The sequence below is a fragment of the Leucopleurus acutus genome, assembly GCF_964270905.1.
Source record: "Leucopleurus acutus genome assembly, chromosome: 11".
Taxonomy (NCBI): domain Eukaryota; kingdom Metazoa; phylum Chordata; class Mammalia; order Artiodactyla; family Delphinidae; genus Leucopleurus; species Leucopleurus acutus.
In genome coordinates this window covers 29608860-29630995 of record NC_139152.1, presented here as the reverse complement: position 1 = coordinate 29630995, position 22136 = coordinate 29608860, and the positions used below count along the sequence as shown (strand labels likewise).

Genomic DNA, 22136 nt, shown 5'->3' with positions numbered 1-22136 from the left:
CCCCGGGGCCCGTGAGGAGGCAGGATGGCATTATCTGGCAGTTCTCCAAGAAAAGCCTGCTGTCTTTGTAAGATGAAAGGGGAGAGGACATGGATAATGAAACCTGTATCTGCTTCTGTAAAATCCACAGAATCTTACTCCCTGCCCTGTGTCGATGACCATGCAGTAAGCTGACCCAGGAGGTCATTTTTCCCACAACAGTCTTTATATATATTGAAATGCCCACGGTCGCGAGACCCCTCCACAAGACCACCAGAGTCGAGAGTCAAAGCCAAACGGCAAGGGTCATTTATTGCAGGTTCGAACCTGGACCTCTGCGCACTCGTTGCCGGTGGCGCTAAGAGGTCCCGATGGAGTTTAGTTCAGCTCTTTTATAGACAGGTACAATCAAGTTCGGGACTTTCCAGGGGTGGGGAGTACTGATTGGTTAACCTTTAAACAAAGACACTAGTCGCCGTCTGATTGGCTGGATGATTACAAGGGGGGTCAGCAAGCGTAGTTACAGAAGCGAGAGCGGCTGGTTAAGTTTCGGTTTCCTGAGGTTTCGTTTCTCAATTGGAAATACTTAAGACGGGGCCATGGTTTCAAAAAGAAATAGTGCAAACAGGAAAACTGATGCAACCCTAACAGCGCTGCGGCCTCCACCAGCCCAACGGCAGGGCGGCGGGAGGCTGTGCGGCCAACTCCAGGCGGCGCTCCCAAATGTGGCAACCCAGCGCCGCGCCCTGGAAGGGCCCTTTCTCGGCCCTTCTCCTCAGAAAAGTAACTCCAGGAAAAGCACAGACTGAATGCTGGGCGTCAATTCAGTCTTATTCCCACCAAAGTAGAACACAGTCCCCTCATTCCCCCCTTTCTCATGAACCAGAGGAGCCAATCTTGGGTCCTTAAGGCTCAGTTTCTTCAATTTCTAAGGCCTCGTAGGGCTGATATTGTGTTCTTAATACCATTAGCTGAACTGCATTTATTTTTTCTCGGACAAAATCTATGACTCTACTGAGCATACAGGGGCCTATAGTGAAGAGGAGAAGGAGGCATAGTAGAGGGCCCAGGATGGGGAGGAGGAAGGGAAGCATTCCATGAAATCCTGACCAAAGGGGATTATCCGCTAATTCCTGCCGCAGCGAGCTAGGTCTTCCTGGAGCTGGTGGATCTTGGTTCTTACAATGCCTGATTTATTTGCATAGAAACAACATTTTTCTTTTAGGGCGAGGCATATCCCACCCTGTTCAGCTGTCAGCAAGTCTAAGCCCCTCCTATTCTGTAGGACTACCTCGGCCAATGAATCTAATTGGTCCTGTGAGTCCTGAATGGTACCAGAGAGGGCTTCTACATCTTCTATTAATTGCCTAGACAGCTGATTATAGGAGTGAAGGGAGACCCCAAGACCCGTACTTCCTGTGGCCACAGCTCCTGTAATTCCTAATCCTACCAGGAGGGGTATGACTGTAATGGCTCGTTTGGGTCTCCCTGCCCAAAGGTCAAAGCTGGGAATGGGCAGTGGGGTGTCTCCCGAGATTAGGTCTACATTGGGGAGGAGGGTGGCTAGGTTGCAGACCCCTGTCCAATTCGGGGGTAAATAGGTGTATGCTAGGTTATTTCCACAGACAAAAACAGTGGTGTTAGGACTACAGAGGGAGGAGTTCACGGGGATATACTGACTACATCCAGTGGATGAAAGGATTCCCAAGTCAATACTGGCGTTAGAGAGGGAATCGTTCTTAACAAAGCATGAGGTATTAAAGGTGGTTGAAAATTTTGAAAATTGTATGGGGAACGACTCGGGAAGTAAAGTAGGGTTACATCGTTCGCTGATGTTTAAATTGGCGAAGGTGGGGATGGCTATAGGGCGGGGCGGTCCTTGAGGAAGGCAGAGCCAGCAATCCTGTGCTAAGTTGGGGTTGGTGGCATTCAAAAGTGTAAAAGTAGCTTCTAGTATAGTCATGGTCTGGGGGTCCAATTCAGAGGGATTGACCTTAGGGAGAATTAGGGGTGGTAGTTGAGCTGTGGGTACAGATGCCGATAGACCTCTTCTATTTGTCTTCGGGTTTCTATCTGGCGTACTGCGTCCTGGGGCCCCCCACCGTCTGACATATGTGTGGGGGCCCTGGTATTCCAGCATACCGGGGTCCCGGGGGTGCCAGTGCATCCAGCCTGAAGGTATTTATTACCCTCACTAATGGTGGGGCTTTTATTATTCTGTAGTATGGCTGTGAAATAAGTCTTGTTATTGGCCCCTATACATTGCTGGTAAGAGGTATAGCACATGCTATGCATTGATTCCTGGAAGGCAGAACAGGGGCAAGTAGCTCGAGGGGGGAGTGGCTTAGGCTTATGGTAGCATTGCCAGCTTTGAGAGGCCCCGGTAACCCTATATTCCTGAACAAGATACGCAGTTATGCCCCCGCAGTCCTGCATATGAGTATACCCTCGGGGAACAACAGGAGTCTCCATAGTACCTCCCCTGCACTCGCACGGTGCACCGTATAGTTGTTGTATTAAAGTATTCTTATCGGGGGAAGGGCCGAGTCCTCCCCTCGTGGCCCGAGGGTTGAGGGTTAGGACTATCATTAGGGCTATCAGCAGTACCTTGGTCATCATGGGGGAGGGTACAGCGCAAGGTCAGTTTGAAGGGATTGTCCTTATTCCGGTCAACCGTCCAGGTGACGTCAGCTTTAGTGGACTTGATGAGGTCAGAAAATGGGTCCACCGGCTTGACGTGGGTGTAATGGATCCAGGCAGCTATGCTGTCCACCTTGATGGCCGTCGGCGTTGTCAGGATGATCTGGTAAGGTCCTTTCCACCTGGGTTCTAGGGTCTCTTGTCGATGGCGTTTGACAAGGACCCAGTCACCTGGCCGGAGCTGGTGTGGAGTAGGCGGGGGTCCTGTTGCATATAGCTCTTTTAGTTTGGGCCAGATTGTCTCGTGTGTCCGCTGTAAGGCTTGGAGGGAAGACAGGAGATTATTTTCTGGGTCCAATTGGATAAGGTTAGTCTTTAGGTTAGGGATGATAGGAGGAGGCCTACCATGCATTATTTCGTAGGGAGTAAATCCTAGCTTATAGGGGGAATTTCGCACCCTAAACAGAGCGTAGGGGAGTAGGACTACCCAGTTAGCGCCAGTCTCCATGGTCAATTTAGTCAAGGTCTCTTTTAGAGTTCTATTCATTCTTTCTACCTGTCCTGAACTCTGGGGGCGGTATGCACAATGTAATTTCCAATTAGCCCCAAGTATGGAAGCCAGATCCTGACTTACCTTAGAAACGAAGGCTGGCCCGTTGTCAGACCCTATCATAACTGGAAAGCCATATCTGGGCAGGATCTCTTCTAGTAGTTTCTTAGCTACTATTTGTGCAGTCTCTTTCTTGGTTGGGAATGCCTCAGTCCAACCTGAAAAGGTATCTATAAACACCAGTAAATATTTATACCCATATTTGCCAGGCTTTACCTCCGTGAAGTCCACTTCCCAGTAGGCTCCGGGCTGGTTTCCTCTTTCCCGGATGCCAGTGGTTGACGGGTGGGTGCTGGCATTATGGAGTTGGCAGACTGCACAGTCAGCAACCAGTCGTTCAGTCTTCTCGGAGACATTTTTAATTTTAAGTCCAGTCTGCCTGATAAGATCCTGTAGCCGTCGGGCGCCCAAGTGGGTGCTACGGTGGATCCGTTCAAGGACCAGGGTTCCTAGTTTCTCAGGAAGGAGGATATCGTTCTTAGCGTCCCGCCACCATCCGTCTCTAACCTGGGTTAGAGGGAGCTTGCTCATCCATCTGATGTCATCCTCCGAGTAGTCGGGTTGGGGCGGTAGTTCCCGGGGCCCTGGATCCGGCAGTTGCAGGGGAAGTAATGGTATTGGAGTGTGTGCCGCCTTTCGAGCCGTCTGGTCTGCCAAATTGTTGCCTCGGGTGACTGGATTCGTGGGTTTTTGATGCCCCGGGCAGTGTACAATGGCTAGCTTTTTGGGTTCCCATATGGCCGCTAGCAAGGCCAGGATTTCCTCTTTGTTCTTGATGTCTTTGCCCTCTGCTGTGAGTAGTCCCCGCTCTCGGTATATTGCCCCATGTATATGTGCGGTAGCAAAAGCATACCGGCTGTCTGTATATATGGTGGCTTTTTGGCCTTTGCTCATCTTGAGAGCTTGGGTCAGGGCAATTAATTCAGCTTTTTGGGCTGAGGTCCCCGGGGGGAGAGTCTCTGCCCATATCACCTCAGTTTCTGATGTTACCGCTGCCCCCGCATACCTCTGACCTTGCTGGACAAGGCTGCTGCCGTCAGTGAACCATGTGACTTGTGCATCCGGTAGGGGCTGGTCACGTAGGTCTTCCCGAACCCCATGGATCTGGGCCAGTACCTCTGCACAGTCACGGAGTGGGGAGTCCAAATCTGGGTCAGGTAATAGGGAGGCAGGGTTTAATGCCCGCGGCGGAGTGTAGCTGATTCTGAGGGGATTTAACAGTAGACCCTGGTAGTGGACCAGTCGAGCATTGCTCATCCATCGGTCGGGAGGCTGTTTGAGAACCCCGTCGATGGCGTGGGGGGTGGTGACATGCAACTCCTGTCCCATAGTTAGTTTGTCAGCATCCTTTACCATTAGGGCCGTGGCGGCGATCATCCGGAGGCAAGGAGGCCAGCCGGCAGCCACTGGGTCCAATTTCTTTGATAGGTAAGCGACAGGCCTGGGCCAAGGACCGAGGGGCTGGGTCAACACGGCCTTAGCTATGCCTTTGCTTTCATCCACAAAGAGGTGGAAGGGTTTGGAGACATCAGGGAGACCCAGGGCGGGTGCGGATAGCAAGGCAGTTTTGATCTGCTGAAATGATTGCTCAGCCTCCTCTGTCCATTTAAAGGGCGTCTGCTCTTTGGTGGCTAAGTATAGCGGTTTGGCCATTTCAGCAAATTTGGGTATCCATAAACGGCAGAACCCCGCTGACCCCCAAAATTCCCTCACCTGTCGAGGCGTGGTGGGTCTGGGGATGCGGAGGACGGTTTCCTTCCGTGCATCTGTGAGCCATCGTTGCCCCCCTTTCAATAGGTACCCCAGGTAAGTTACCTCAGGCCTGCAGATCTGCGCTTTCTTGGCAGAGGCCCGGTATCCCAGGGTGCCGAGAGTCTGTAGGAGGTTTCTGGTTCCCTGCAGGCAGGCTTCAGCGGTCTCAGCAGCTATTAAGAGATCATCAACATACTGCAGGAGGGTTACATTGGGGTTTTGTCTCCGGTACTCACTGAGATCCTCGTGTAGGGCCTCATCAAACAAGGTGGGCGAATTTTTGAATCCTTGGGGAAGTCTGGTCCAGGTGAGTTGTCCGTTTATGCCTCTCTCGGGATCCGACCATTCGAAGGCAAAGAGTTCTTGACTTTTGGGCACCAAGGGTAAACTAAAAAAGGCATCTTTGAGGTCCAGCACAGTATACCATTGTTTTCCTGGACTAAGGGCGCTCAAAAGAGTATATGGATTGGGCACAGTAGGATGGATGTCTATGACCCATCTGTTAACTTCTCTCAGGTCCTGCACTGGGCGGTAGTCTTTACTGTTAGGTTTGCGGACTGGCAGCAGGGGTGTATTCCAGGCCGACTGGCAGGGACGCAGTATCCCCAGGTCAAGAAGCCGGCGAATATGAGGAGTGATACCAGTCTTGGCCTCTAGGGGCATGGGATACTGTCGGACACGTGCAGGATCTGCTCCTGGTTTGATCTCTATGAATAGGGCTGGGCGATGTTTGGCTAGTCCCATCCCACCTGTTTCTGCCCATGCTTCGGGGAACTGCTGAAGCCATGACTCTATATCTTGATTTTGGGAGGGTGGTTCCTGGTGAAGTCGGTACTCATCTTCTAAGTTCAGGGTGAGCACAGATATGGGTTGGTCGTGAGGGTCTGTTACGATTGGCCCCTCTGGCCGAAAATGAATTTGTGCTCCCATTTTAGTGAGCAAGTCTCTCCCCAGTAAGGGGCAAGGGCTATCGGGAATGACCAGAAAGGAATGGGTTACTCTTCCCGTGCCCAAGTCCACAGTTCTCTGAGTGGTCCAGGGGTAATGTTTGACTCCCGTAGCTCCCTGGACCCAGGAGGATTTGTTAGAAACTTTCCTGTGGGGCTTAACCAAGACCGAATGCTGTGCCCCCGTATCCACCAGGAATTGGACTGGTTTCCCCTCCACTTGTAGGGTTACCCTGGGTTTGGGGAGGGGGTCCGAACCCCGTCCCCCCTACTCTGCATCATGTGTAAATAGGACTGGGGTGGCCTTCGGTTGCCATTGCCTCTGGTTGGGGCGCGGCTGCCTTTTCTTGGGGCATTCCCGAGCCCAGTGGCCTTTTTCCTTGCAATAGGCACATTGATCTCTGTCCAATGGTCGCCTGGGAGGTCGAGTGGCTGGGGGGCCCTCTTGATCTTTCTGAACAATGGCGGCCAGGACCTTAGTCATTTTCTCAGTGGCTTTAAGTTGTTTATCCTCTGGGGCGTCTCGGTTATTAAAGACGCGCTGGGCGATACAGAGTAGATCCTGTATCTGTTTGCCCTCCAGATCTTCTAACTTCTGGAGTTTCTTTTTAATATCAGGGGCTGCCTGGTTAACGAAGGACATTACAATGGCAGCCTGATTTTCGGGGGCCTCTGGATCCATAGGGGTATACTGCCTAAAGGTTTCCATTAATCTTTCTAAGTAAGAGGAGGGACTTTCTGTTTTACCTTGTATAATTGAATATACCTTGGCCAAATTAGTGGGCTTGCGCGCGGCAGCCCAGAGACCCGCCATTAGAGTCTGGCGATAAATGAGCAGTCGTCCCCTACCTTCTCCGGTGTTATAGTCCCATTCATCCTGCGGGGGGGCGAGTTAAGGGAAAGGCTGCATTGATGAGGTCAGGGTTAGCGGTGGGTTGACCATCATCTCCAGGAACCAGTTTTCTCGCCTCCAGCTGGATTCGCTCTCGTTCTTCAGTAGTGAATAGGATCCGGAGGAGCTGTTGGCAGTCATCCCAGGTGGGCTGATGAGTGAACATAACGCTATCTAGAAGAGCTATCAAGTCTTTAGGATTATCAGAGAAGCGGGCATTCTGGGTTTTCCAATTATATAAGTCACTGGTAGAGAATGGCCAATACTGGAGTCGGGGGTTCCCTGTCTCATCGGGAGGGCCTATTTCTCGCAGGGGTAGGGCTATGGTGGAATCCGGATGGCGGAACCCTGGGTCGCGCTGAGTGCGTCCACGGGTGCGTCCAGCCGACCCATGGGAGTTATTTTCATTGGGCAGGAGGACTGGTAGTGCTTCTGCCTCTCGGTTCTCCGGTTCTGACCTGGGTGGCCCCTCGGGAGGGGCCGCAGGAGGTTCTACCAAGGGGAGAGGAGCAGGGCCAGGAGCAGGAAGGGGGACCGGTTGTGGGGCCAAAGGAGGAGGTTGATATGGGGGGGGTCTAGGAGAAGGAGGTCTTGGCTATCAGAGAGTATGGGTGCAGTTGGGGCCTGAGGCTTGGGAGGTTTAGTTGGTCGGGCCGCAAGGATCTTACATGACCCTGATGACAAAAAGGGGGTCATCCAGGGAGGTGGGTTTTCTGTCAGGTCCTGCCATACCAGGATGTAGGGCATCTGGTCTGGATGGCCTTCTTTTCCTGGCAAGAAAACTCTAGATTTAACTTTTAGGATTATAGGAAGACAAAAGGTACCCTCGGTGGGCCAGCCAACCCCGAAAGTTGGCCATTCAGAGCGGCAGAAGGTAATTAGTTTTTTTTCTCCGGATGTCCAGACTGAGGTTGTGTCCTCGGGACTTTACATCCCCGAAATTAGCGAGAAGGAGGGAGAGCGGGGTACTCTGTGCTTGGCCCATGTCTAGGTCCTGGAAGAGATTGGTCAGAAAAGGTTACTCTGAAAACAAAAGTGATTAAGAGCAGTCCCAATAGCGGAGCCTGTAAAAGGAGGAAGGGGAGGTTATCGCGTGCGCGCTTCAGATGGGCTATCAGCCCCAGATGGGTCGTGGTGGACGTCTCCAACCACACCCGACTAGGTGTCCTATAGCGCGTCCGCCAGGACTGTCCTAGTCCCCAAAACAGAAGGTACCCTGAGCCGGCTTACTTACCGATCGGTTGTCAGCGATGACCCGTTGACCTGATGTCTGGTGGGCTCGGGGGCATCCCGGACGAGCCCCCAAATGAAATGCCCACGGTCACGAGACCCCTCCACAAGACCACCAGAGTCGAGAGTCAAAGCCAAACGGCAAGGGTCATTTATTGCAGGTTCGAACCTGGACCTCTGCGCACTCGTTGCCGGTGGCGCTAAGAGGTCCCGATGGAGTTTAGTTCAGCTCTTTTATAGACAGGTACAATCAAGTTCGGGACTTTCCAGGGGTGGGGAGTACTGATTGGTTAACCTTTAAACAAAGACACTAGTCGCCGTCTGATTGGCTGGATGATTACAAGGGGGGTCAGCAAGCGTAGTTACAGAAGCGAGAGCGGCTGGTTAAGTTTCGGTTTCCTGAGGTTTCGTTTCTCAATTGGAAATACTTAAGACGGGGCCATGGTTACAAAAAGAAATAGTGCAAACAGGAAAACTGATGCAACCCTAACAGCGCTGCGGCCTCCACCAGCCCAACGGCAGGGCGGCGGGAGGCTGTGCGGCCAACTCCAGGCGGCGCTCCCAAATGTGGCAACCCAGCGCCGCGCCCTGGAAGGGCCCTTTCTCGGCCCTTCTCCTCAGAAAAGAAACTCCAGGAAAAGCACAGACTGAATGCAGGGCGTCAATTCAGTCTTATTCCCACCAAAGTAGAACGCAGTCCCCTCAATATGACTAAGGAACACACTGGTAAAAGAATATGGGAGAAAGTCTGAGTATGACAAGTCAGCTAGACTGATATTAACTAAAAAAGCTGTGTGAAAATATCCTTAAAAAGTTGCCCCCAACTCACTCAAAGTCCAAAGTTGGAGCTGGAAATACAATGTCATGGAGTTTGGATAAGAACAGGTTTTCTCCAAGCTGAACTATGACACAGAGAGTAGAGGCTTCTAGAAACTATGCTTTTTCAAAGAAAAAACATCACATGAGAAAAATGAGGCCTAGAAAAATTAAATGACTTAAGGTAACATAGCTAATTAATGGCAGGACTGAGACTAGAGTATACTTTGTGTAACTGGCTATGGTCTTTTTTGTTTGTGTTTGTTATCACTTCAAAACGAGACAAACTTAAAGAAAGGAAACACAACCAAGGCTCAGTGGTTGGAAAAGGGATGGATGTGAACGCCCACTTGTTTCTTACGTATAAAGTTACCCCTCGCAGTGTTTTGGAGGAGAAAACGCTGGCTCTTCCCAACGTTGGTTACATACACTAAGATTCCAAAGACAAGACAAGTGCTTTGCAAACAAAGTAACTAGAACCAGCTCAGGCTTCCCCGCGCCGGGTCCTACGTTCCACGGTCAGAACCACCAACTGTATCCCCCCGGGTAACAAAGTGATTCAGAAAAGCTAGCGTCTTCAGAGAAGGGAGAAAACTTAGCCGGGAAGAGAGTCAGGAGAAAACTTGCTCAGCTTCTTGCTGGGGTCTGAAACGATCCCAACAGAGTCCTTAAACCCCTCAGGTTTCCCCAATCAAGCACCCTCGCCTCCAACCTGGGCCACCCCAGATCTGACTATCAGAGGAGAGAAGTCTGCGGACGCACGGAGAGCTGACCACCCCACGAGAAGGACCTACGCGCGGCCGCACCCACTCACCCGCCGCTCCCCGGGAGACTGGAGACCAGCGCGGGGTCCAAGGCCTGGGCGTGGCAGACTCGTCCCTCTCCGGGCCCAGCTCCAGCTCACCTCGGCGCGGCCCGCCTGGGCGCCGCCATCTTGACCAGAAAGGGGGCCTCGCGCCGGAGGCCCCTGAGCGGGCGCCCTGAGCGGAGCCGGAGCGCCGGGGAGCCCCAGGTCGGCGCCCTACGTCCCCGGCGCGCTCGCGCCCCGTCCACGAGCGACGAGAGTCCCGCACGCAGCACCCTACCCAGGCTTCCGCGGAACCGACGCCCCGCGCAGCCCGCACCACGGCTCAGGCGGCGCCGAGGGCAGCCCGGGCGGAAGAGCGGGCGCGGGGCACGCGCTCGGTAACCTGGCAACGCAGAGCAACCCGGCGTCTCCGGCGAACCCCAGCCTTCCACCACGAGGAAGCACGGACCCCCGCACCCGCCGCCCAGCCCGCGCCGCCCCTCGGTCGTTCCGCCCGCCGCTGCCCGCTGGCTATGGTCTTTTAAATCCATGATACAACGTCTATATGTAACAAATCTGTTAAACCCTAAATGTTTATGATATTCAAGTAATCCATTATCTGAATTATTCTTGACGATAAAACATCCAAAGACTTCTTAATTGTATGGGTATACGTACATAAAATACACGTGGAGGTAACTTCAAATATAGTATGTGCCTGTCTCTAATTCCTTCCCTCTCCGCTCTTTTAAAAAAATGCCCCTTTAAAAATTGCCCACTCACCATCTGTTAGGTAAATTTGCTGAAACACAGTAAATGTGGAGACAGAAATTGTTATAGAGACTATTCCAAATGGCACCGACACCTGTATTTATGAAATTTTTAAAAGGGTAAGTTAGAGTTGATTTTTTAAAAAAAAAAAATCCCACTATAGTAACACCACATCATCCTAGGTGCCCAGTTCTATCCAATTACATAAGATGGAGAAAGGACAGAGAGAGAGAGAAAGAAGAAAGGAAGAAAACCAAGTACTTATGTATAAAGTGTTGCTCCCAAAGTTTGAGATTATACTCAAGCATCAATGAACAGAAGGAAAACACTTACAAATTTACAAATGTATTTCATTTATGGTATGAGGGACACAGGTTTTAGATTTGCAACACGCTCCCACAAGGGTCAAATTGACCACGTTTTTCTATCTAGTTGCTCTTGAGAGAACAAAACAATTGAAACAGATGCTGTTCAATTCCAAGTCTATAGCTTAGACCATGTCACTGCACATGAAATATTGTTCATTCAGAGTCAGCACATAGCAAGAGTAATTTATACTCTCAGAGTGTTTGCTCTCAAGTCAATAGCAGAGAAGACTTGACTAAAAACGTTCCCATTAATTGCCATTGTAATATATCTTACTTATAGCCCATGAAACAGTGGTCAGGGGAGATTTATTCTTTGGACACCATATTATATAATCTCTCCACTTTAAGCCATCCCCCACTCGGCGATTATTTTTTAAATATGTTACTCGTAGTCAATATTAATTTACATTTAATCTTTCTTAGCATTAGGAGAGTATTATTTTGTACAGGCTCAGAAACAAATCTCCCGAAATTCCTCCCTGATGCTCCCTTCAGGCTGAAAATGCATTGCAGGGTGGCTGCAGTGACTTACTTCTAGTTGGCAGAGCCCTGGCCACACACTAATTTCATTAGCCTCAAACTCCTGGATTTGAAAGATCCACTGAATATGATTCCTGTCCTCTGACATGTCACTTACTAACCAATTCAGTGTGCATACAGAGGAGAGAAAGGACTTGCTCAGCTCTGGCCCACCGGCAGGCAGGTGAGAATTCCCAGTCAGAGACACTGTTTACATCTGAGTGGTCATTCTTGCCCGGGTCCTCATTTTCAGGAAGGAACTTCAATCCAGGCTTTGCTGGCAGCTGCAGCATTTGTTACATCCATTACTAGCTCCTTGTTCCTTCTTGCCCCCCAGTGCTTAGCATCCCCCATTTCAGTCACTAAGTCTTCCTTCCCCCAGCCTAGAAGCTTACCTCACCATAAATTTTTATCTCAAATGATAGGTTTGGCACATTCCCCACAGCAACCCACAGGGACTGGGGAAAAGAAAACTCAGATCTCTGGAGAGCTAAGAATTCAACCATTTAGAGGAGTTTCTTTTATACAGGACAGTCTTCATTGAGCTGAACCCTGCAATCCCAGAGAAGATTCACCTACCCGTTCTTTTCTTCTTTCCCTAAAGTGACTGTGTCTTTGAACAATGGGTCTGTGTTCCACTATTCTCTCTATTCATTTTGCAGGTTTACAGAGGCTGGGAAACTGGGGACTGGACTTACATGCCAGGAGCTTCTAAGATCACACGCAAAAATAAGGCTACGGGAAGAGATGGTTGGAATCTATCTCTGTATATTTGAACATGGGCAGTGGTTAACCAGGATGCTCACACCAAGCTTATATCCCGCTTGCAGCACAAGCTACAAGTTGGTGCATCCCTCCTACTACCAGCCTCTTCTCAATAAATGCAGGTGAAAACTGGGGGCTCTTTTCCCTCAGCTGTTCAATCCAACATGAATAGCTGCAATTTGCAAATTAGAGGAAAATGACAGTGTTTTCTCTGAATGGTTTTGGTCCCAACCCACACTGCTAATGTTGGCATTCAGTTCCTTTCCTTCCCAGCTCAGGGAACGAGGGAACTAAGCATAAGGCAAGCGTTCTCTTTTCTTGCAAGTGCCTCAGATCCACACACCAGAGAAGGAATCAGCTCCCCCTGGAATCTTTTTCAGCAAACACAATCCTTCAGCCTAGTCGGCAAGCTCTCTCTTGACTTTAAGATTTCCCTCTTTTTTCGACAGGCAGGCCCATCTGCAGTACTGCCCAAGCTCCAAGTGAAGGCACCAAAATAATTTTAAAAATGTCAAACAGCAAATGTGCCTTCAACCCCCAGAGCTCCAGTAAAACTACTGTGAGTTGCCCCTGTGGTTCTCAGGTGACCTCTGGCCTCATCCTCCCTGCAGCGCTGCCTCCTCAGGTTCTCTAGTTTAAGCTCAGAGGTAAAGGAAGTGCTTCTGGGTTTTGCTTACAACAACCCAGTCTCTTCCTGAAAGCATTACCTCAAAGTGAAGGCTGCCCAGAAGCACTTTTGGCCTTGCAAACATCTAGAGATCTCCATGGTGGCATACTCAAGAGGTGCTAGAGATGCTCAGAGGCTCAGAGGGGCCATACCAGGCTGCAGCTTTAGACAGGCACCCCTCCTTCTGGCACAAACACAAGCTTCATACTCCTGGGTGCTGATGTAGTGACAGCTTGAATCACAAGGAGTCCCCTCCAGAAACCCAACATGCTTCAGGAAAGGCACTTGAGAGGGAGCCAACTTTTTAGCTACGGGGAGCATAAGGGTCAGCCAGAACATCTGGAGAAGGGACTAACTGAGCTTGGGTCCTACCAGGCAGGGAGAGAGCTGTGCATTAGGAAAGGATCACTTCAAGACAGAGATGAACAAAAAACTTGGATATAGGGGTAGAGAAGGAAAAGAGAGGCAGAAATTGAAAGGGAGAACATAAAAACAGAGAGACAAAAAAAAAAAAAAAAAACAGCAGGGAGAAAGAGACACAAGGAGAGAGACACACAGGAAGAAAGACAGAGAAACAAGAGAATCCATAGTCACGCAGACCCTGAAACTCAATTTCTTCATCCAGAAGCCATCCATCTATACCCAGGGCGGCACAGGAGCCGTGGGGCCGAGGCTGCGGAAGCAGGCGGTGAGAGAGCACTGCAGCACCGCCCACGGCTCAGCTGCCCCGATCCGCCGTCCTCGCATCTTCCGCCGTTGCCCGCGGAGCTAGAGGACCGCCCGGCCTTGCTCAGCGCACCCTACTGCCTCCCTCCAGGCGCCTTCTTGTCTGGCTCTGAGAATCGTCCTCAAAACCCAGGACTGGGGTTGGGGGCTGCGTTAGGGAGGTCGTGGGAAAGGATGGGCACAGGGTGGGTGCAGAGAAAGCGATTGTGCTTCGCAGTTAGCATGAGCTCACCTCCGGGCTGTGAGCTGGCAGGAGTAGAAAGCTGATCGCCCGGCTCCTGCCAGTGGCCAGATCGCAAAGGCAGTTTAGACGGTGCAAACAACTGCCCAGAGCAAATCACCTGGGGGCACGTCTGCGGGTGGCTTCTCCCCGCTTGAGGACAGTCCCCACGCCTTCCGCCCCATGCCCTCGCAGAGACAGGTTACAGGTCGGGAAATCCAACCCGAGCGAAATGGGCAATTCACGTCCAAATGTAGGTGAAGACCTAGCCTTCGGTTTAAGAACTGCCTCCCTAAGCTCTTCTCGAATTTTTCCAAGGCAGCTGCAGCTTGTCGGGCGGCTTGGGGCAGGGAAGCTGGGGAGTTGAGAAATGCCTAGTTTCTAGGCGTCTTCTCATCTTTCATATTCCTTGCGCCTAGGTGGCTCTCACAGGAGCCCGGCACTTTTACAAGCCTGTTTTGGAACCATATTTCACTCGAATGCAAACCCATTTAAATCATCGCCTTGTTTTTCGGAGACTGTTTCTTCTAAATGGGGCCATAAATCCAGAATGTCAAGCCGGATGGAGTGGAGCGCGGACAGGGGAGAGATGGAAGGGAAATGAATCAAGCAGGGAAAGTACCTCCTCGGGTGAGGTGGGAGGGATTCGGCAGGATCTCCAGGGTGGAAATGAGCGAAGGCTGACCAGACCCCGCACCCCTGGAGTCCAAGCCAGCCTTCAGGATAAAGAGCGCGGGGAGCTACGGCGCGCTCTGCCCCGGAGGGAGCGCCCCCCTACCTGGAAAAGCCTCAGGATGTTGGCTACCATGATGGAGACCGAACTCCCCGAAGCCCCAATCACTCCAACTACTTTCTCGGGCTTGACGAAAACCGGAGGCTCGCCGTTGGTGCAGCGCACTTCGGAGGTGTCCTTCTGGATGAGCGCCTGGACGAAAGTGAGCGACTGTTCGAGCGCATAAGTGTCCCTGGAACAAGTGTCTAGGATCCGCGCTCCCAGCGTCACGTTGGGCAGCAGGTTGGGATCGATGTTGATCTGGTCCAGGGCGTAGAGCATCGCTTCCAGCCTGTGGATCCCGTTCTCCCTCTTGATGTCGCCGCAGGGCACTCCGCTGGGACCCTTCGCGTGCACCGGGAACAGCCCCCCGAGGGTGACGTCCCCCTCGATCCGAATGGAGTGCGGGGCGTACGTCTCCTGGCCGCGCGCCGCCGCCGCCAGCGCGCACAGAAGCACCTCCAGCACGCAGCAGGGAAACTTCATCAAAGTCAGGCCGCGGAGCAGCTTCCCCAGCTGGACCGTGCTGCTCCCGCGGCTGCGGCGGTGGCGGCGGCACTGGAGGGGACGGTGGCGGGCCCGCCGGAGTCCTGGCCCCTTGGCGTGAGCTCCTCCGGTGAAGCCCAGGGTCTCCTGCGGGCGAGGAGGGTAGGGGCGCCCGGGGAAGGGCAGCCGGCGAGGGTGGGGGGTCCCGTGGCGCCTGCCAGCTTGGGGCGCCGTGCGCTCTCGGGTTCCCCGGCCAGCGCGCCGCGCTCGAGCTCGCGCTCGGTGGCTTGCAGCTCGAGCTCTCCAACAGCCCAGCACTGGGGAGAGAGCGAGGATGGCTATCGCTTTAAATGCGCGTTCGGCTCCCTCTCCTCCTCCGCCCACTCCCTCCCACCCTCGCTCGCTCTCAGGCTCTCCCCACCCTTCCCAGCGCCCACCCTCCCCACGGTTTTGCAACATCACGCAGGGAGGGGCTGCGTGCTGAGGTAAGGGGGGAGGGAATGGGTGGGCGGCTGTAGGGCGGGGGGAGTACCTCCGATTGGGAGTTTCGAGGTCCCCAGGGAATCTGGGGATTGCAGGTCGCAGGCGAAGGCTGAGCTCCTGCTTCGGTCTCACTGTAGAAGCCGCTCGCTCGCCTACCTGCACCCACATGCAGATTCTAGGCACATGGTGGCATCAGCTCCGGACAGGGCGGTTCTAGCTGGGGCTGACTGCTTCCAACCCTGAGGTCCGGAGCCGGGGCTGTCAGCGCCGGGAGAATGCGAGGTAGTCGAAGGTGATGCCGCCAAGCATGAAGGGTAGTAGGGAGACCCCAGTCTCTACTGCTAATTCGTCTGTGCCAGTTTTACCTAAGAAAAACACACATACACACAGGAGCCTGATTTATGACCTAAAGAACCTTTACGCAGAGACTTCTCCGGGGCCAGGCACTGGGCTAGCCTGTAGGGAAAGACGCCAACAAGAAATGCTGGGAATGGAAATGCATCTTTGGTCTTCAGGGGTTACTGTGGCCGGAGCCGGATGAAGTAACCCTGGTCTCCAGTAAATCTGTGGCGGATTCGCTCCTTTTCTTCCTTTCATCGCAAGAGATGGAACAACTGAGAACTCTGCAGAGCGCACTTTCTTCTCTGGCGCTGACAGGTGTAAGGCTCCCTCCTACCCATTTCCAGAGATGCTTTTGGGCTGATGTCAGGTTTCCTCGGGCAGGAAATAGCAAGAAAGAGGTGACAGTAGGAGGAGCAGACAGAAATCTCCCCATCGATCCAGTGATCCAGTGATCGATTCTTTTTTTTTTTTTTTTTTTTCTGGCTGAAGATTTGGGGGGTTTGGGGAGTGGAATCAGGATGCCAGAGCAGGTAGTAGTGCAGTTAGGAAGCTGTTTTTCAAAGGTGTCCCATTCTGCAGGTCCAGCCCAAACTTGGCCCAGCAACAAGTGGCCCTAGTTCCTACACAAGGAAGGGCAATGTATCTGCCCTTGGTGTCCACGTGTACTGCTTATGGTGATCTCTACTCTTGCTGAGCCTTTCCGTTGGAGGGCAGCGAAACTGTCTTATACAGAATTGAGGGCGCAGAGAAAACCAAAACAAGACTATACTTTCTGTTGTAATGTTAGTGTACTAAAGAAAAATGTCCTTGCACATAAACAAAACAACACACACACACACACACACCTAAAAAGTCAGAAGTTGGGAAGTTGGTTGTCTCTTCCACCAACCACCTGTATGACCTTGGCACTTCTGTTCCTGTGCCTGAGTTTTACTTTGCCCATCTGTAAAATGATGAGATTGAATTGAATGTTTTACAGGTTAACTTTTAACTTTCAAATCCTCTGTTGAAATAGGCCATGCACCTTTGGCCATGGTGTTCTTTTTAGACCAATATCCTTTGTTGCTTTAAGTGTAGGGCACCCGTTTTTTGATACCCAAACAACACTTCAAACATTTCCTGGTACAGAGGATATTTTTTTTCTTGTTGACCACCCATTTATCGTCCTTCTAGGGAGAGTCCAGTCCATCATTTTCTTTTCAGGCCTGCCCCTCCTCCAGGTTTCAATACTTAAGGTTTGAGGAGGAAAAAAACCTTCTGGCTACAGTGTTCAAGGAAGGGAATAGAGGCTAACAAGAGCTATGCAGGGCTAATCCCTGGAGTTCTGCTGGAGTAACGAGGGTGATGACATAGGGTTACCACTGTCCAATAGACAATCCGTGCCGGAGTTAAAAGAAAAAGGAGCCTCCTTCCTCTAAATGCTTTATGTATATCTTTTGGACAATGTTACACTATTTGATTTTGTAAAAACATACCATTTTACTGCCATCTTCAAGAAAAGTGATGTAAAAGCTATGCGAAGCTACCCCTGTATACAATGTGATCATCCATCACTCATAGATGTGATGCCCTGCTATATAAGTGCACACCTTGTGCAACCTTATGCTGTGATGCGCCCGCCCCTTCCAGCCAGCCCTGGAGCTGCGAGCGTATAAGCCCGCAGCTGTGCCAGAAGCTCCCACATAAACAGGGAAATATTTGAATCCCATAATGAGAGATACCAGAGAGGAGAAAAGGCAGAGAGAAGAAGGGGTGGGGAAGAGAGAAAGGGACCTGGTTAAAACATGTGAACTCCTGGATCCACATGTGCCTGAAAGATTGCCTCTTTTTTTTCAATTATATAGTATTTTATTTCTGTTGTCTGAAGTCAAAATATCCTCTTGTAACTCACCTATTCTGCTATTCAATATATTGGATCAAAAAGGCTGGAACAAGTGAAATAGATATCCTGTTAAGGCAGCATTAGCTAATTTGGAAAGGGGGAAAGAAGCAAAGCAATAGAAAGGCATCCTTGGGAACACAAATACTGTGATCCTAGTATTTAGGCATCAGTGCCTCAGGCTATATTTGATAGAGACTGTATCCTTATTTAGTTTTTAATTTAAGGCTATTTAGTAGGCACTTGGTGCCAAAAAATATATTTGAAGAGCTGTGTTACAAGTAATAACACTTGATTTTTTACCTGCCCATGTGAAGATCTATGTTCTCCTCTTCCATTTCCAGGTCACAGCTTGCAACTGCTCAACAAATAGTTCTTGGCTGACTGTTGAATGTTGCCTTGTTCTGTGTTCTCTCTTTGCTCTACTCATTCTCCCCAAACATCTGGCAGCAATCATTATCTTCTTTTTGTTGCAGTCATCTGTGTGCATGTTTTATTTCCCTTGCTAAGCTGGAAGATCCTTGAGGGTAAGGGGCTAGGTATTATTTATCTTTTTACCTCGGACAATGTTCAGAATGGTGTTTTGTACCTAAGAAGCACTCATGTGTTGAATGAATCAGAATTGGTTAGCCATTCCCCACTGTCTTTATCTCACAATAACAGAAACATACAGTGGGCAGAGCAGAAACGACGGCAAATAAATTGTCCTCTTAGTCACAGAATGCAGTTTCTAGAACTTAAAGAATAATTAGTAGATTTTGAAATAATTTTGTTTTACAAAAATTTCATAAGATTGAAATACTCTAACCTTAAAGCTCTCGATCAACTCTAAAGGAGGGCTTTAATTGGCTCTTCCTGAGTCAAGTGTTTATTCCTGGGCCGATAACTGGGGCCATTGTCATAATAGAAAGTGTGATTTGTTACCAGAGAAAGAGGAAAGTGACGCTGGGCTTGCAAGATATTTATATATTCAGCCAGAGTGCATAGGATCTGGAACTTAATTGGTGACGCAGTGTTTGTTTGAGATTATATGAATGACAAATCTTTGTGTAAGGGTGATTAATCTAAAACTTGGCCAGTCATTGTCCTAGTGTCATATTAAATTGCAGGAGAATCTAGTTTTAGGCACAAAGATCATAAATATAAAATGTGTTCCCAGGCTTGGTTCTGTGTAGTCAGTAATCTATACTCACCCAGTCATTAATAAAAATGAAAGTTAAGGACTCAGTCCTAACTTATATGCTTAGCATTGTATTTTGTTAACAATCTCAGTTTTATTTTCTTTGTTCTCCCCTGTCCATCATCTTCTGCAGAAAATAATGTCTCCACTTTCAATTCCCTGTCTATTTAAATCCGATTTGTAATTTATAAAGTTGTCCTCCTTAAGGGCTGCTGCTTCTGCCACAGTAATGTACTCTGGCCATTATTATACTCTTCCATCTTTCATGGAGGTCTCCATCCATAGGTTTTGGTTTCATAGCTTTTTTTTTTTTTTGGCGGTACGCGGGCCTCTCACTGTTGTGGCCTCTCCCGACGCGGAGCACAGGCTCCGGACGCGCAGGCTCAGTGGCCATGGCTCACGGGCCCAGCTGCTCCGCGGCATGTGGCATCTTCCCGGACTGGGGCACGAACCCGTATCCCCTGCATCGGCAGGGGGACTTTCAACCAGTGCGCCACCAGGGAAGCACTATACTTATGATTTTATATTTGCTTATTTACTTTTGTCTCCCCCCTCAGCTCAAGAGAGACTATATTCATCTGTGTTAATCACTGCTGTATTTCCTGAACATGCCTATAAATCATACTGAAGAATGGTGCCTGAAATTTGGTAAGGGATCAATCAATTTTCTTGGCTGGATGAAGAAATGTGTTCATAAATTAATGAACAGATCTTCGGGGCTTCTGACTTGAGGACTAATGGGAAGAGGATGGCAAATGTTTGGGACAGGGTACTGCAAGAAGTAGTATTTAGAGTACTCTGATAGCTATCCTAACAGATAAGATTGTGTTCATTTAAGTAGTTTTAATGAGAGAGCTGGGAACTAGGGACACACAGCATTAAGGTTTTTATAATGCATTCTGTAGAGTTCTTTTTAAGTCTGTACAAATATCATTGAAAATATATGCATACATATACACCTCTGTTACTTTACTTAGTGCTTTACAAGAGCCCCACAAGGAAGGGGTAGTAGCAACTCTCAGCATCCTTCCTTTATGATGAGCTTAATTTATTCAAAGTTACATCATAATTTATTTGTAACTGTGAAACTAGACTTAGTTATTGAATAGACCTTCCCTAGAAACGTATGACATTAATAAAACCAACAAAAATTTGTTCAGTTTCCAATGACAGACACACTACAGACTCAATTATGGGCCATCCAGTTTAATGAAGGGAAGAAGTGATTTAACAAATATAGAGCAAACAGAATATGAAGTTTTATCCTCCGTTAATATTAGTAACGGATAGTGTGGGCTCCAATGCCTTCAAGATAGCTTGAGACCATCATCTCTGTGTCATGGGCAGGGGGATGTTCAGCCAGGATGTCTTTCACTGTCACTGAGAAAAATTTCCATAATATATAATGATACCTACTGAAACTGATATGGGGCATTCGGGTAATAAGGAATCCGTTAGCATATTTTTCCGGAAGCCTTGACTACAAAATGAAGACAGTAGATTTGGACACTTTCAGCCATGAAGAAGTTGTTTGGATATTCATCTTTATGCCTAATGAAATAAGCTTATTTCATCTCTGCAGCTTCCCATATACCATTTTCCCACCTCTGTTTTATGTTTGGAAAGACTTTTAGAAATTGAAAATCAAGTTAAAAAGTGAGTGACAACTTAAATGATATATGGGATATTTTGCTGACTTACAAGAGCATGCAGAATTAAATATGACCCAGTTCAAATGTTTATTTATTTATTTATTTATTTTTTGCGGTATGGGGGCCTCTCACTGCTGTGGCCTCTCCCGTTGCGGAGCACAGGCTCCGGACGCGCAGGCCCCGCGGCCATGGCCCACGGGCCCAGCAGCTCCGCGGCACGCGGGATCCTCCCGGACCGGGGCACGAACCCGCGTCCCCTGCATCGGCAGGCGGACCCCCAACCACCGCGCCACCAGGGAAGCCGTCAAATGTTTATTTTAACGTGTATGTTGAGGTGGAGTTTTCAAGGTGCCAGAAAATGAGAATTCAACTTCCAGTGTGTGTTACCAGCTCTGTTCATTGCACAGAATCATCTTCATAAAACATACTGTTTTCTATGTACCTGGTATATATCTCAATTAGTTTGAAGAATTTCTCAGATACCTCTTAATATGTAATGCTCCAATTCCAATCTTGCCATGTCCTGTACCAGTGACACAGCACACAGGAGTTTTATTTCTCTTTATTTCTCTGGGTTGTTCAGAACCCAATGAAAGAACAATGGAATGGGATCAAAGAGATCAGGGTTCTTGTCCCAGATTTACCATAAAATAATTGTGTCCTCTTGGGAAAATTATAGTCATTCTAGGTCCCTTTTCTTTACTTTGACAGAGCTGCTCTAGATGACCCCAAGTAATATAGCACTCTTTCAGTAGTGGCTTAGATGTTATCGGTATTCTGAAACAAATGAAGACAATGACACACGGAGCTGTGCAACATCTCTGTAACTCTGTTGTCTTAGAGTTGCCTCCATTTTACAGATGATAAGATGACTGTGCATAGAAGTAGATGTTTGGAACCAGCAGTTCCAAAGTAAGTGGAGGTAAACCACAAATTTCCTTCCTTCCTGAAACTCACTTAGCCAAAACATAGGCTTCTGAATATTAAGCTGTAAAGCATATTATCAGTACATTTTAAAAGAAGCTATTCTTCTAGGATTTCCAATTAATAGCAGGAGGTTTTGAAATTCTTAAAAGATCATCTAATTTTGTGAGATTTACAGCTCTACTTTCCTGTCAAGCAAGTTGTATTAGTGCCAGACAGTCATCTGAGCTTCTGGATGCTTCTCTGAACCTCTTGAAGTTTTCTTCTTGCTATCTGAAATTCATGCCAGATAAGCCTTTTTCTAGAGCGTATGTACAGACTTGTGTATTTTCATATAGGAAAGCGATGCAGTGAGTCAAGTCGTGGGTTAAGCCCTCATTCTCAGAGTGGTATTGAGCTCCTGGTGAAATATAATCATCATTTCCTCAGAATCGAAAAGCAGTTATCTCAGGTGTATAATCCCATTAACTATTTATACATTTACGTATGATACATGTATTTATTGTACCTACGAGGTGTGTTCTCTTTGGGAAGTACAAAGCTCTTAGAGACATAGGTTGTTCATTTTTTTGTTGTCCCACAAATACTGTGACCCTTTGAGCAGGAAGGTCTATATTTTACTAACATCTAGAACCAGCAGTTAACACGGTGTCTAAGATGTAGTCAATAATTATGAAATAGATAAATGAACACATTTTTATGCAAGGGCCAGGACATGGACAAATAGAA

At 49.1% G+C, this 22136-nt stretch overlaps 1 protein-coding gene across 1 annotated transcript in view; it reads right to left on the bottom strand.

Moving 5' to 3' along the window:
• Window positions 1-14743, bottom strand: part of LOC309968327 (uncharacterized protein) — a gene marked incomplete at its 5' end in the record, with an annotated part of 42880 nt that extends 28137 nt beyond the window's left edge. The window contains 2 exons of the mRNA XM_082849532.1: window positions 14468-14614; window positions 14693-14743. Coding sequence (XP_082705658.1) covers window positions 14468-14614; window positions 14693-14743 — 198 coding nt within the window. The remainder of the gene's footprint in view (window positions 1-14467; window positions 14615-14692) is intronic.
• Between the last annotated feature and the right edge of the window lie 7393 nt (window positions 14744-22136).